General features: G+C 34.6%; 1 protein-coding gene across 2 annotated transcripts in view; it reads right to left on the bottom strand.

The window, feature by feature from the left end:
* LOC149567729 (uncharacterized) overlaps positions 1-15093 on the bottom strand; it is a 379835-nt gene that overhangs the window by 340788 nt on the left and 23954 nt on the right. The window contains exons 3-4 of one of the 2 annotated variants that reach the window (XM_089820994.1): positions 6481-6811; positions 6143-6223 (exon numbers count right to left, since the gene is read on the bottom strand). The exons of the other annotated variant lie outside the window; for it this stretch is intronic. Of the exons in view, the coding sequence (XP_089677120.1) occupies positions 6143-6223; positions 6481-6811 (412 nt within the window). The remainder of the gene's footprint in view (positions 1-6142; positions 6224-6480; positions 6812-15093) is intronic. 2 annotated transcript variants of the gene reach the window in all.

Genomic DNA, 15093 nt, shown 5'->3' with positions numbered 1-15093 from the left:
TAGTACTCAAAGCACTTGGTGAATATCATGTATTTGATATTCGAATACCAATGCAGGTGACATCATGGATTTGATATCCGATTTAGTACTTGGTGAACTTAATGTCCTGATATCAATACAAGTGGCATCATGGATTTGATGTCGGATTTATTACTATCTAACCAGAACAAAATAAGTGATTTATCAAAATCAAAACCACCAATGTTTCAAAAGATTTTAAACTTACAACTTGGAAGGTTGCTATAACAGAAGGATATCATTCCATTATTGAGAATGATGTTTGAGAAATTGTTCCAAAGCTTGAAAAAAAATCTGTTGTTGAATTCATCCTAGCTGTTGCAATATCAAAGGGATGGAAAGCACATCAGATGGATGTAAAAACAACATTCCTAAATGACTCAAGAAAGCTCTCCACGGGCTTAAGCAGGCTCCAAGGGCTTGGTATGAAAGAATTGATAAGGTTCTCACTGGATTAGGATTCTCCAAAATTGAAGCTGATCCCAATTTATATCATAAAAGAGATAAAGATGATATGGTAATTCTGATATTGTATGTTGATGATTTACTTATAACAGGTGATGATCATCTCATAGATTAATGCAAGAAAGATCTAATTAGAGAATTCGAGATGAAAGACTTGGGACTCCTTCATTACTTCCTAGGACTGGAAGTACAGCAGAATTCTAACAGTATCATACTTAATCAAGGGAAGTACACATCAGATATTTTGAAGAGATTTGGAATGTGGAATTGCAAGTCTATGTCTTCTCCTATGGAGACTAATCTACATAAACTCAAAGAAGCGGCAGCAGAATCATCTTCCATAGATTCCACTCTCTATAGACAGATGACTGGGTCCCTTATGTACTTAGTAAATACAAGACCTGATATTTGCTATATTGTTAATGCCTTGAGCCAATTTATGTGTGAGCCAAAGGAGATTCACCTTGGTGTAGGAGCACATTAAATACAAGAACATGAGAAAGTTAAGATTCATTATTTGTGATATTAAATACATTTGAGTCATTTATATTGTATTTGGGTCAAGTTGTAAAGGCTATGAATCCATTTTTTGTCAAAAATGTAAAAGTTGCGTAAAAAGTTGTAAAATGCAACATTGAGAAAGTTGCTAATAATAGAAAAATGATGTAAAAAGGTATATGGTTGGTCTTGGGGGTAGTTAGGAAGGTTTATAACTGTCAAATGGATATAAAAACCATTGTATGGTCGAACCAAATCAATTTGGAGATGAGGAAATACTTTGATACATCTTTGGTGCATTTTATTGTTGTGGTTTTGATTGATTTTTTTAGTTTTAGAGAAGTTTCCAGGCCTTGTACGGCCATGTATAGCCTAGAAACCATGTAATATAGTAATGGATATATAGTATGATGAATCCTTCTTCTCATGCTTTTGGTTTGGTTCAATTTTATGAAGAAATGAATAAGTTATGGGTATTTTGGTGAAAGTGGATGTTTGTAGATTTGAGATTCGCTGAATATAGTCATGTTGCAGCATGTGGTGCGGACATATTTTGGAGACTCGGGATCTCTAATTATATTCATTGAAAAGATATGTGAACTACCTTTCATTTCCAACTGGTTTGAATCATTTTCATTTAAATTTGGGAAAGTTATGAAGATTTGAGTGAAAACTGGTTTTTAAATGCCTTCAATGGTGTTGCAGAAAAAGATTTGATATTATACAATGATTTATGAATGAGAAAAGAAAATAATTTATATATTTGGAAACTAGACTTAGAAATGGATATTGCAGAATTGGTTTGGTATTATTTAAATTTATTTTGAGAAAGTTATTTGATTCCCTAGGAAGGGTTAATGGTTTGGCTCCTGATTTATGATAGAAAATATGGGTCTTGGTTCAGAGTACATAATTTATAATCTGCTTATTGGATTGGTCTCAGCTTTGGATATGTTTTAGAATTACTAATTTGGAACAATTACTCCAAAGGGTTTTTCAAGAAGATATTTAGAACTGAAGTTATGAACAATGCAATCAGACATAGCAATCTGATTGTGTGAGTGAAAATGTTGTCTTTATTGGTGTATAATGTCAGGGTTCTTTGTTGTAATCTTTGAGATGTTCTTGGTTCCTTGAGGGTGTACCAGCCTATTGTGAATCCCTTGAGTTGAACTAAGACTCCTTGAAGATAAATACAGAGGGCTCTGCATCAGATTGGTATCAGAGCTTGAAGATCTTGAGTGTGTGGGTAGAGCGCCGAGGGAGGCAATCCACACCAGGACCTTGAAGAATTGGTATTTGTTTTGTTGATGGGTTTTGGTTGTAGGTGCTTATCCATCTTGCTGCATATGAAGGTTGGGATGTATGGGTAGACAAGAAAAGGTCTATCATAACCATTCTCCAATGGAGATAAAGCTGGGTAGAAGGTGCATGGCACAAAGAAGGTGAGGCATCTTCCAGGATCTACTATTGGGTAAGATGAATGGTCAAGGGCCAAGGATTGGTCTAGTTGATTGCCAAGAGACTAGCGAGAGAGGGAAAGAGGAGGACTCCTAGGTGAGGTATAGGGGAGAGTTTGAAGTAGCAATGGTAAAGATGGATCTCTTACTGATAAGACGCCGTGGAAGTTGCAGCCATTAATGCTCCACTAACAGGAGTATTTGAGAAGATAATTTTGAGGACAGTCATGTCTCCTTAAGGAAAAAGATGATGGTAATAAAGGCATGAAGAGGAAAATTCAAATGAAGGTGAAGATGAAGATTTTTGTCATTATTTTTTTTTTTTTTTTGCAGGTTATGGCACACCATTCCAAGAGACTTGGAAACTTTTCAAATTTGGGAGTATGGTGCAGGAGCACATTAACTACAAGAACATGAGAAAGTTAAGATTCATTATTTGTGATATTAAATACATTTGAGTCATTTATATTGTATTTGGGTCAAGTTGTAAAGGCTATGAATCCATTTTTGTCAAAAATGTAAAAGTTGCATAAAAAGTTGTAAAATGCAACATTGAGAAAGTTGCTAATAATAGAAAAATGATGTAAAAAGGTATATGGTTGGTCTTGAGGGTAGTTAAGAAGGTTTATAACTGTCAAATGGATATAAAAACCATTGTATGGTCGAACCAAATCAATTTGGAGAAGAGGAAATACTTTGATACATCTTTGGTGCATTTTATTGTTGTGGTTTTGATTTTTTTTTAGTTTTAGAGTAGTTTCCAGGCCTTGTACGGCCATGTACAGCCTGGAAACCATGTAATATAGTAATGGATATATAGTATGATGAATTCTTCTTTTCATGCTTTTGGTTTGGTTCAATTTTATGAAGAAATGAATAAGTTATGGGTATTTTGGTGAAAGTGGATGTTTGCAGATTTGAGATTCGCTGAATATAGTCATGTTGCAGCATGTGGTGCGGACATATTTTGGAGACTCAGGATCTCTAATTATATTCATTGAAAAGATATGTGAACTACCTTTCAATTCCAACTAGTTTGAATCATTTTCATTTAGATTTGGGAAAGTTATGAAGATTTGAGTGAAAACTGGTTTTTAAATGCCTTCAATGGTGTTGCAGAAAAAGATTTGATATTATACAATGATTTATGAATGAGAAAAGAAAATAACTTATATATTTGGAAACTAGACTTAGAAATGGATACTGCAGAATTGGTTTGGTATTATTTAAATTTATTTTGAGAAAGTTATTTGATTCCCTAGGAAGGGTTAATGGTTTGGCTCCTGATTTATGATAGAAAATATGGGTCTTGGTTCAGAGTACATAATTTATAATCTGCTTATTGGATTGGTCTCAGCTTTGGATATGTTTTAGAATTACTAATTTGGAACAATTACTCCAAAGGGTTTTTCAAGAAGATATTTAGAACTGAAGTTATAAACAATGCAATCAGACATAGCAATCTGATTGTGTGAGTGAAGATGTTGTCTTTATTGGTGTATAATGTCAGGGTTCTTTGTTGTAATCTTTGAGATGTTCTTGGTTCCTTGAGGGTGTACCAGCCTATTGTGAATCCCTTGAATTGAACTAAGATTCCTTGAAGATAAATACAGAGGGCTCTGCATCACACCTAGCTGCAGTTAAACACATTATGAGATACTTACAAGGCACTTTTAATTTTGGACTCAAATACAAGAAGGTTGGCTTAGATTTACATGGATTCACTGACTTAGATTGGAGTAGAAGTGTTGAAGACAAGAAAAGTACTTCAAGACGTTGTTTCAGTTTAGGATCAGCAATGATATCTTGGATATGCAAGAAGCAGTCTTCAGTAGCTCAAAGCTCCACAAAAGTCTAATACATTGCAGCCACAATAGCCTCTTGAGAAGCAGTCTGGCTAAGGAAGTTACTTGTGGGATTATTTGGGCAAGCCATGAACCCTACGATTATTCATTGTGATAATCAAAAATCCATCAAGCTTTCAGTGAATCCAGTTTTTCATGACAGGTCCAAGCATATTGAAATTCTTTACTATTATGTAAGAGATATGGTAGACAAGAATTCTGTAAAATCAGAATACATTTGCACTGCAGATCAGACAGCAGACATTCTCACCAAACCTCTATCTAGAGTAAAGATAGACCACTTCAGGAGAAGACTTGGTATGGTTGAATTGTAATCCATTTGTATTCTTTATATTATTCATAAAATAATTTTATTTGTCAAGCTATTGACTGTTATGGGCTCCACCATTTGTATTCATTATTTAAGAGGTGACGATCTCTGAGATAATGAACACTCGTATAAAAAGACATTATGAGAGATGACGATCTCTTAGATAATGTGCTAAATAGAAGAGTTCTACTGTAAGATCTAGATGAGTTCAAGATCATATTGTGATGTAGACATTGCTATGTCTATGAGTCACAATTTGGATAAAGAAGTAATTTTAGTATTCTCCGGGTTTATCTAGTATTTTGGTAGATCTTAAACTCAGGATCATGTTGTGATATAGAAATACCAATATCTATGAGTCACAACTTGGAGAAAGGAAGAATTTTATTATTCTCCGGGTTTATCCTGTATTCTAGTAGATCTTAAACTCAGGATCATGTTGTGATATAGAAATACCAATATCTATGAGTCACAACTTGGATAAATGAAGAAATTAAATTACTCTTCAGATTTATCCTGTACATTGTATTCTTTGCAATACTATTATCACTAGTAGTAGTGATTTGTCATACTACAGGTTTAATAATATGACTTTGCATCATGTGTTCTATGATACCACATGCTAAGGAGATTCAAATAGATATAGAGTATCAGTTCTTGCTTGTTCATCTTTATTGATGTTGCTAGATATGATATCTCTCAATATGATTATCAAGTTAAGAGGGAGTGTTAATTCTGTAACTTGTTAGCATACTGATCTGATAACAGATCGATTCAATCTGATATGGCATGATAAGTATAGGACTAAGTCTTTGCATTGCTCCCTTTATAAGATTGGCATCTATCCTTAGGTTTTGGTTTAAGACTAATCTAAACTTCATTGTTTATGCTTGTGATAAAACTTAATTATTCTTCGAAAGTTGCTGACTTCTAGAGGTTAGACAAATAACATTGGAAGAGACATGTCCTTTCTAAGGACATGTCCCTTGATTCCTATACTTATAGAGGGTAAGGATGAAGTCTAAGAGCACACAAGAACAAAGACAGGTCTGCTCCTTAGTCATTACTGCCCTCATACAAATTGCAGAAGTAAAAGACAGAATTTTGATTTACATTTCTAACCCAATTAAAGGCAATAATCTGAAGTTACAGCAAGTTATAAGAAGATAGAGAAGGTGGAATCAAATCTATATTCAGTCCAAAGAATTTGCAGAAACTTTACATGCAAGTGATAGAATTCATCTTTCACATTGGATAGATCCATTGCATGTCAGACATTTCAATTGCCATATAAAACATATTGTATGCATCATAATCATATATCAGACATTACAATTAACAGATAACTGACATTGTGCATATATTTTCCATCGAGTATATATCAGAGATCGCGTCAATATCTTCCATTACTTTCTTAATTCATTTTCATTTGACAAACTAAGAAGCAGAGATTGGAATAATAGTCCCAGCATTCCTTAGAGTTGTAAGAGTAGATTATTTTTCATGCTATGTTTGAGAATACCAACCTTCCAAATTTGAATCCTTCCTGTTGACTTCACCTTGATTGACCTGCTGTCCCAATTTCTTTGTTTCTTCAACCACTTTAACTGTTGAAAAATGTATTGCAATGAAGCATATTCCATGATAATCAAAGTTTTGCAATCAATTGTTATCAAGAATATATTCCTTTCTGTTTAACACCATAAACAGCTAATGCTTGTTGCTGACAGAGAAAAAAGATTGAACATGCTGTCATGTGTTACAATTTTATTAGTACTCTAAGAATTCTTTACTAGCTTATGCATCAAGTTGTGCTTCATCATCAGATAAGAAATATGCATTAATACATTAAATAGATCCTAACCTTTTGAAATAACTGGGCATTCAGGAACTCCTTTGTGAAGAAATCCTTTTTTAACCGATGAAATCTCTTTCTGTTCATTATTTAAGCCTAGAAAACATGGTTTCTTTTCGATTGTACCATGAATCTCTTTTTTGTAAAGAGATCCTTTCTTTGTTAATGGCAACTCTTTATGTTCATTATTTATGCCCACAAAACATGGTTCCTTCTCAATGGTATCATAAATCTCTACGAGGGAACTGTCAAATTCTAGGCTTTTACCAATTTCTATTTCCTCATTATTCGTTAGGAACTTATAATCCAAAAGCTTTCCACAATCGTCATATAAGAGAACCTGAGAGTTCACAATAATGTGTTAGTCCAATGTCCAAGTAAGTATATAGCATAAATTTCAATAAATCTCTAATTGTCACCATTTCTACTAGATTCAAGTTTGTAAATCAACAACAAATATGTTCTAATGTCTAAAGAAAACATGCATATGACTTTGATCAGATCATTGACCATGAATTCATATACACAAACATTCTAAACTGCAGACAATTATCATAAATTATGATGTAGCTTTTAAATTCTTCTATTATAAATGGTGAGAATTCATGTGCATGCCCTCTTTTCTCATGTTTTGGTCCTGTGGCTATGCTGTCCTTTATATATCAAATAACGTATAAGATGGCATACTGTGCATGGAAGCAGCCAAATAACACTATCCAATTTGGAGCCTGTTGCCCCTAATCCCTGAAAATTGATCCCAATCTCTAAATTTACTATTTGCTGCCCGGGTTTGGGTCTAGAAGTATAGAATTGATCTTAAGCATCTACAAGTCCACATATCTGAACCCTCAATTTTTATTGTAAACCCATGCTTACATTTTGACTAGCAGTTCTGAGCTAATTGAAGTTCAAGTTATTCCAAAATGCACACTATGATGATGTATTAAAGACTAAACCCAATTCAAATAAATCATCTACAAGAGTAAGAAACATACATTGAGCACATGGATGCCAGCATTGCATCATTGTCCTATGAGAATACCACATGCTTGCTTATTGTTTGTTTTTTGTTCATCACTCAATCAGTCCATCTAGTAGTCCAACCAAGGAGATCATAACCCTCGCAATTCAGCAGATTTCTCAAAGGTGTTTCTCAACACTGCAAGTTCCTTATCACATGGAGCATATAAAGAGGCAAAAAAATCCAAACAGTAGAATTCAGCCAGATTCAATCCACAAGTCACAGTAACAATTCTGCACACAAGTTCAAGTCCTCACTTGCAGAGATCACATCCACCAACAGAAGTTTAGCAAGGAGTTTTACAGTCAGATTTCCAGGTCGGTAACAGTCATCTAACAGGTTCTAAAATTATGGTATCATGACGAATAGACTTCTGACATCTTCATGGTGACATCATTAAATTCAGCACCAAGCAACCATGGATTGAATTTAATTGATTCCACATTTACTATGGCATTTATCATAATATCTGATGTCAGTCCCAGCTTGTTTATCTATTTAATTGTTATTTTCTTTCTTTAATTTATCAATTAACCATATATAATTATGCAAGTGATTTATTTACTTTTACATTGTCCCCAATGATTGTAAACATAGTTGGATCAAGCATTTGTATTAATATAGTGTCCAGAAAACATGAGCAAGATAATAAGCATTTGCAATATCTAACCGTAAAGGCAATATGATAGAGAGGACAAACAATTATCAAGTTTTCATCCAATACGAGCTCAGGCAACGCAGGGCTGATGAAAATTTCCAAGGAAGTCCTTAAAGAGAGCTCTTTGGCATCTACACAAGAACATTGCTCCCCCGGAATAAATTGGCTTAACTCTACATTTTCTCTCAGGATACCAATACAAAATTGGATGTATTTAAGATGAGAACTTTATGTGAAGAAGAGAACCAGCAAGAGGGAAGAAAGAAAAAGAAGCATGTAAAATTGTAAATGGTATAAGTCACTGTAACAAAAACAGGGATACTCAGGCATAATGGAGCAGCAACAGGGTGCAGTTCCAGGCACATCACCTACTGTTACTCCTGCCCAGGTAGTCAATGCAAGGGTTCCAGTTGTTGAACTCTAGGCCCACTGAACAATTAGTGCATAGCTTCCATTCTATATATATTTAGAAGCTTATTGACCTAATAATGGTTTGGAAATTACTGCAAGGTGTAGTCACTGTAAAGCTCTTGTTAGTGGCCTCTCTCTCACACACACACAATGTTTAGTAGAATAAGGCAGCAGATGCAGACATAATCTCCAAAGTTTTCTATGTACATATCCAGCACTCAACGTTGTTTTGTGCTAAGTAATGTCTTACTTTTTATTTGATACAGGAGGGATCCATTTAGCTCTCATTTTATCGAACAAAAAATATAGTCAAGTTACAGTGCAATGAAAGAAAGTATGCAAGTATCAAAAAGTTGAAAACAAAAGCTATATTTATTTTCTAAATTAATAATAAAAGTAATAATACCTGAAACAACAAGTCAGCTCAAATCACTTTCCAATTTGGTATTATATCAAATAGAAGAGATTATTTAGCTGAAAAGTTATTACTCAAAAAAGCCAAGTAAATTCTATAACATGGATTCTATATATGCCTTACAGAAAGAAAACATCTAGAATACATGCCATTTATAAGTACTTATGTGGCTAGTAGAAGACATCTAAAATACATGTCATCGAACACATTATTGTTAATGTTTTGGTAGCTGCGTGGGATATCTTTCATTCCTTATGAAGCAAAACAGACTATAGTTGCTATCGAAGATGTCCTATCGTGTCATGCAACCGTGTGTGGCTATCTTGGCACCATCAGTTCTTTTCCCACATGAAAGAGCCATATACATCTGGCATCCTATCGCTGATGCTTCCTTGCTATGTAACATCTGTGTGTAACTGCCATTAATTCACTAAGTATGAATATCAATTGTGTCAACGGCATCTTGTATAATCAGTTCTGTTTGTGCCTTCATATTCCTTCTCATATCGAGAGCTGGATGAGTTTGCATCGTGACTCATGTTGCTATGATCTGGAAACGTCTTGTATATCATAAATCATGATTCATTGTCATGTAATGGGTATTCCTTTTGTTTTCCTCGGATAAGACTATTGCAGGTTGTTGAGTATTGATTGCATAGTTGGATGTTATAATATTGTATGGTGCATAATTCTCAGAATCGCAAGAGGCTTCAGCATATGAAGTGTTAATGATTCCTGTGTCCAACGAACAATTTTATTGTATGATAGGGAAGACAGTGATTGAAAATGATAGATAATTGATACATGCGCACATACCTTATGGGCTTCTTGAGAACTAGGTATTTACCATGGAACTTGATATTCGTAGGCCATTACTCTAAGTATTTGATAAATATCATAAGACTTGGTATTTGTAGGCCATTACAATTGATATCATGAGATGATATCATTATGGTGGATATCTCTTAATCAAAGATATCTGTGGACATGCCATTAGAACTGATTCTATCCTCCCTAGCTAAGAGGGAGTGTTAATGTTCTTGTAGCTCCAGTCTGATATTTGTTGTATGACAATTATTGTGAATATTATATGAGATGTAATAAAGAATAATTCTTTATTTTACATATAATATATATATATATATATATAAAATAGAGAAATTTAAATATAAACATTTATGTATAATTGAAGAGATTAATATAAAATGTGATATATATATATATATATATATATATATATATATACATACATACATATACATATAGATATATATGTATGTATATATATACATACATATACATATAGATATATATGTATGTATATATATACATACATATACATATAGATATATATGTATGTATATATATACATACATATATATATATATATATATATCAATTATACATAAAAAAAATTGTATACTGATCACCACATTATAATTGAATATTGTTAATATTGATGGATTGACCGATTACAAATTGGTGGTTGTGTAACATCCCCATTTTAACAGTCGACCAAGTGTGTAAGTGTTAGCCTAGTTCTACATGGTCCCGAGGGCTAACGAAAGGTTTAAAGGGATCTTAGAGTGTTTTGGCTCAATCATCTCCAGTTTGGGCCAAAACGGAGTTGATTTACTTAGTTTCAAGCATACTTACTATTTTGAGTAAGTCCGCAGGACACAGAAGAGGCTAGTTTTGGTGATTGGATTTGATACTCCTCAACGAGAGCTTTCCGACGAGCTATGACTTGTGTTATTCGAAGTCCGATAGCTAATATGTTTTTATGCCTAAAGTATTATTAAAGTAACATTCAATTTAGTTGTAAAATATTAAAGTGTTACTTGAATATTAAATTTTATGAGAATGTGTGCAAATGGTGCCTAAGGGAGACCTAAGTGATTATTTTAATATGTTTTATATTGCACATCTTTTATCCCACATTGCTCATGTGAGTTGAATCGATCCTTGGAGAAAGAATAAAAGGTAGTGTTAGTGGCTTCATTCAACAAGTTGAATATGAGAAGAAAATTGATATGTGAGTTGCAAATCCATTCTTGACATTAGAGGATGTCTATCCTCTCTTATGACATTCTAGAAGTCATTCCTTTGGAGCTTGGCCTTTGGAATCCATTGTTATCAGCTTCATTATCAGGCAGATTGGGTGTGTTTCTAGCTACAGGCAGATTTGATGTTTTGCTCATATCTTCTTCTTTACTCATCCAACATTTATGCTACTTTGAGAGAATGACTTTATGAAGATAGAGAATGACCTTATGAAGATATTAGATTTGTTTGGAAGACAAAATACTGTAGCAACATTGTTCACGCGGGTACTGTTCATGCGGCACTATTCACGCAACACTATTCATGTCATTATAGCAATGGGTTTATAATAACATTTGTTGGAGCATTATGTCAATAATAGTGGAGCAATTAGTGAGTTGATAATCTGCCATGTATTTGTTTTTATTTAATTCTAAAAATGATATACAATTTTCAATCTGCATATCATTGTACTTTCTTTTGTTCATGTTGAGTGATTTTCAATTCCATGCAAGCAAACAATATAAATGTCTCATTTCCGAAGTCATAAGGGGTTAAATTAGTAAACAGAGTAATAAGGAGTTGAATGCAAACTATTTGACAAAATTCTTATCAACAGTTTAGTTTCTTGGGCATTTCCAGAGTGCCCATTACAATGGTATCAGAGCTTTAAGTCCTGCCATCCTGTGGAGGCCTTACAAGGAATTTGGAACAACTGGATAGAGGGAAAAGTGTTTGACAAAATGTCAAAACACTAAAGTCAAAAATAAAACAGGTTAAGAATGTATGTTTGAGCATGCGACAGAGGCCATTAACTTCCACCATACCAGAGCAAGACAACAAAGATTCGAACTCACAGAGCGAGTAGTCTAGTTCATCTATGCAAGTGGACATAGAATTCAGTCATATAGACACGAAGGAGATATTCTTTGAACAAAACAGCAGTATGGGTGACCGAGATAACAGGAATACAGGACTAGGCGGAGGCAGGAATGTCAGTCCAAATCAGACGGAGGTAATGTTCAGACAGTTACTGGGTATGTTAGAGCAGGGGCAGCGATGCAACAGGAGCAGAATAGGCAAATTGATATGATGAGACACATGCCTAGAGCAGGAGGGAAAAATCAAAACTTTGAGCTGAAAAAGAAAATTGAAAAACTTTATTTACCTTATTATGATGCTTCAGGGAAGATAACTGCACGAGCTTGGGTGCAAAAGGTAGATACATACTTCCAGCTAAATCCAATGCTTGAGGAGGAGGCTATCAAGTATGCGGCTGTTTATTTGGATGGTCCAGCGTATGAGTGGTGGCACCATAGCATGGTAACCTTGGGGCATAATAAAATCACATCTTATGTGGAGTTCACTGAGAGACTCATAGAGAGATTTGATACCAAAGATCCCAAGTTACAGTTTAAAGAGTTGGCACAGCTCAAGCAGTGGGGATCAATTGAGATGTACATTAGTGAATTTCAGAAGTTAGCTATGTTGGTTACAAATATTTCAGAGAGGAGAATAGTAGTGCTATTTATGAATAGACTCCTAGATCCCTTGAGGGGTTGGGTCAAGGGGCATGACCCAGCTACATTACAAGAGGCCACTAACAAGGCTCGTGACTTATCACCTTCTTCTTTTAAGAGCAAATTTCAGCCTAGGGATTCACATACGAAGAAGGATAAGGACAAAAAACCTTTTTACCAGGAAGCATAGCCAAATGGGGATAATAGGAAGCTGGATAATGACACCTCGAATGAGTTGAGGAGGAGGAGGCTGTGTTTTCATTGTAGAGAGCCTTGGGACTTATCTCATAAGTGCCCTCTCAAGGCTAAGGAAAATCAAATGGAGTATTCTATAGCGGAGAAGTCACAGTCAGAGGGGGAGGATCAGTACTCTGATTCGGAAGAGAGTAGCACTCTAGAGAAGAACATCATTCCTAAGGATGATAGGTCATTGGCACGATTGACAGGGGCTCAAAAAGAAATCACATTTAGGGTCTGAGGTACTATCCAAGGGTAGAAAGTGATCTCTCTCTTTGAAACAGGGGCTACACAACTTCATAGATGCACGATTAGTAGCCACAAGAGATTTGCAAACCGAGGAGCATGTTGGGTTTAGAGTCATGGTAGCTAATGTTGAAAAATTATTATGCATTCGGAAGATATCATCTTCACATCAAGTTTCGAGATGGCCATGAGTTGGAGGATGAGTTCTATGTAGTAAACATGGGAGACTATGATGTCATCCTCGGCATGACATAGATGGCCTTGCTAGTTGAGTTCACACTCAACCTAGCAAAATTGGAGATGAGATTCCAACATGAGGGCAGAACTATTGTACTTGGAGGACTTTTGGATGGGAGTTATAGAGTAGTCTCCTTGAGGAGAATGTAGAGACTTTTTCGGCATAATGACATAGAATGGGCAACAAAATGTTTCATTATGCCAACTCCACAAGAGCCACAGTTAAAGAGCCATCCACCCAATATCCAAGAGATACTTGACAGGCATGCCAAAGTATTTGGCGATATTCCACATGGGGTTCCTCCTGACAGGGGAATAGAGCATGTTATTGAGCTTGAGGAGGGAGCCAAACCAATCATGATTAGCCCCTATCATCATCCTAAGAAACATAAAAATGAGATAGAGAAGGCAATTGAGGAGCTATTGGAGATGGGGCACATTAGGTCTAGTTGTTGTCAATCAGGATTGCGCCTATAGCAAGATGTTGAATATAGCTATCTTGTTGAAACATTGAAACTCTCTCGGGTGGTGGGTTGTCCTAAAACGAGAGATGAATCTCCAAAAGCTAGGTCGGTTCCTAAATAGTAATCACCTAAAACCTAAATTGTATGCGGGAAAAGGGATGAGAAGTGAATAAAAATAATGAATACTAACCTAAATGAGGTGATACACCCATGATTTGTATGCAACTTCAATTGTAATAAAACACCAATTACCCAAGATACAAATGATTCACAATACCCAATCAAGCATGTAACTACAAAAGTGATTCTATGCAAGGACCCGGAATCTTTTGCTTTGAAACGAAAACGTAGGTTTTACCAATTTTCTGCAAAAAAATGACACAAACAAAGACCTGCAATTACAAGTATCGAGATTCTAACATGCAATAAGGAATATAGTTTTAATGAAGGACGAACAGAACATAGAAGTAAAGAATCCACAATATTGCACGAGAATCAATGAGAAGGAACCACTGAATCTGTATAACCAATGCTGAAAAATCTCTGCTCCAAAGTGCTCTTACAATCAACTCAAAATTTACAATGTGCAAAAAATCCAAGCACGAAAAAAAATATCTCACAATGAGGTGAATGTACAATAAATAGAGCTCAAAACCCTAATTCGGATATCAGAAATATGCATGGGAAAAATGAGTCAAAATTGATCCAAACTGTGAAGAAACCCCTAAAAACTGCTCTCAACCACTTGACCAATTGATAGCCAACTGAAAAACTGCCTCAATCTTCTCAAAATCATGCAAAAAACCCTAGGTCGGATTTCAATGTCAAGCTAAAAATATAGCATGTCAATCTCATCTATAACCATGCAAAAATGCATAAAACAGGTTCCCAAAATGATCTGAATGCAAAACTCGCTTTAACTGCTCAATAATAGGCCAAAAATAGCACAGAAATGCTCTTGACTACATGAGAAACGCAAACTATCTCCTTATCTAAGAATGAACTCCATGTAACGTCTTTACACTGAAATAATCTATCTCTACTAAAAATAGAACTCTTTGCCTTTACTGAAAGACTCAACTGAAAATCACTTCAGATCTTAAAATAAACTCCCAACTTCATAGTTATCTTATCCTTTGCATTGCTTCATCCTCTTGTTTCCCCCTTTTTATAATAATTAATATTAACAAAGGCTTTATAATTGTAGCTATTTGATATATTAATTTTACAAGATTTATGCAAATATTTCTCTTTATCATATTTATCGATATTAATGTGTTTAAAAAATATTAAATAATCAATATTATTATTTACTAAATATTAAACATATTAATGTTTATAAATATGATAAAGGACAAGTATGATAAAAC

The sequence above is a fragment of the Cupressus sempervirens genome, chromosome 3, assembly GCF_028749045.1.
Source record: "Cupressus sempervirens isolate cs-2001-9-10 chromosome 3, ASM2874904v1, whole genome shotgun sequence".
NCBI classification, from domain to species: domain Eukaryota; kingdom Viridiplantae; phylum Streptophyta; class Pinopsida; order Cupressales; family Cupressaceae; genus Cupressus; species Cupressus sempervirens.
The sequence above is the reverse complement of the archived record's forward strand: the minus strand, read 5'-3'. Positions and strand labels throughout refer to the sequence as shown.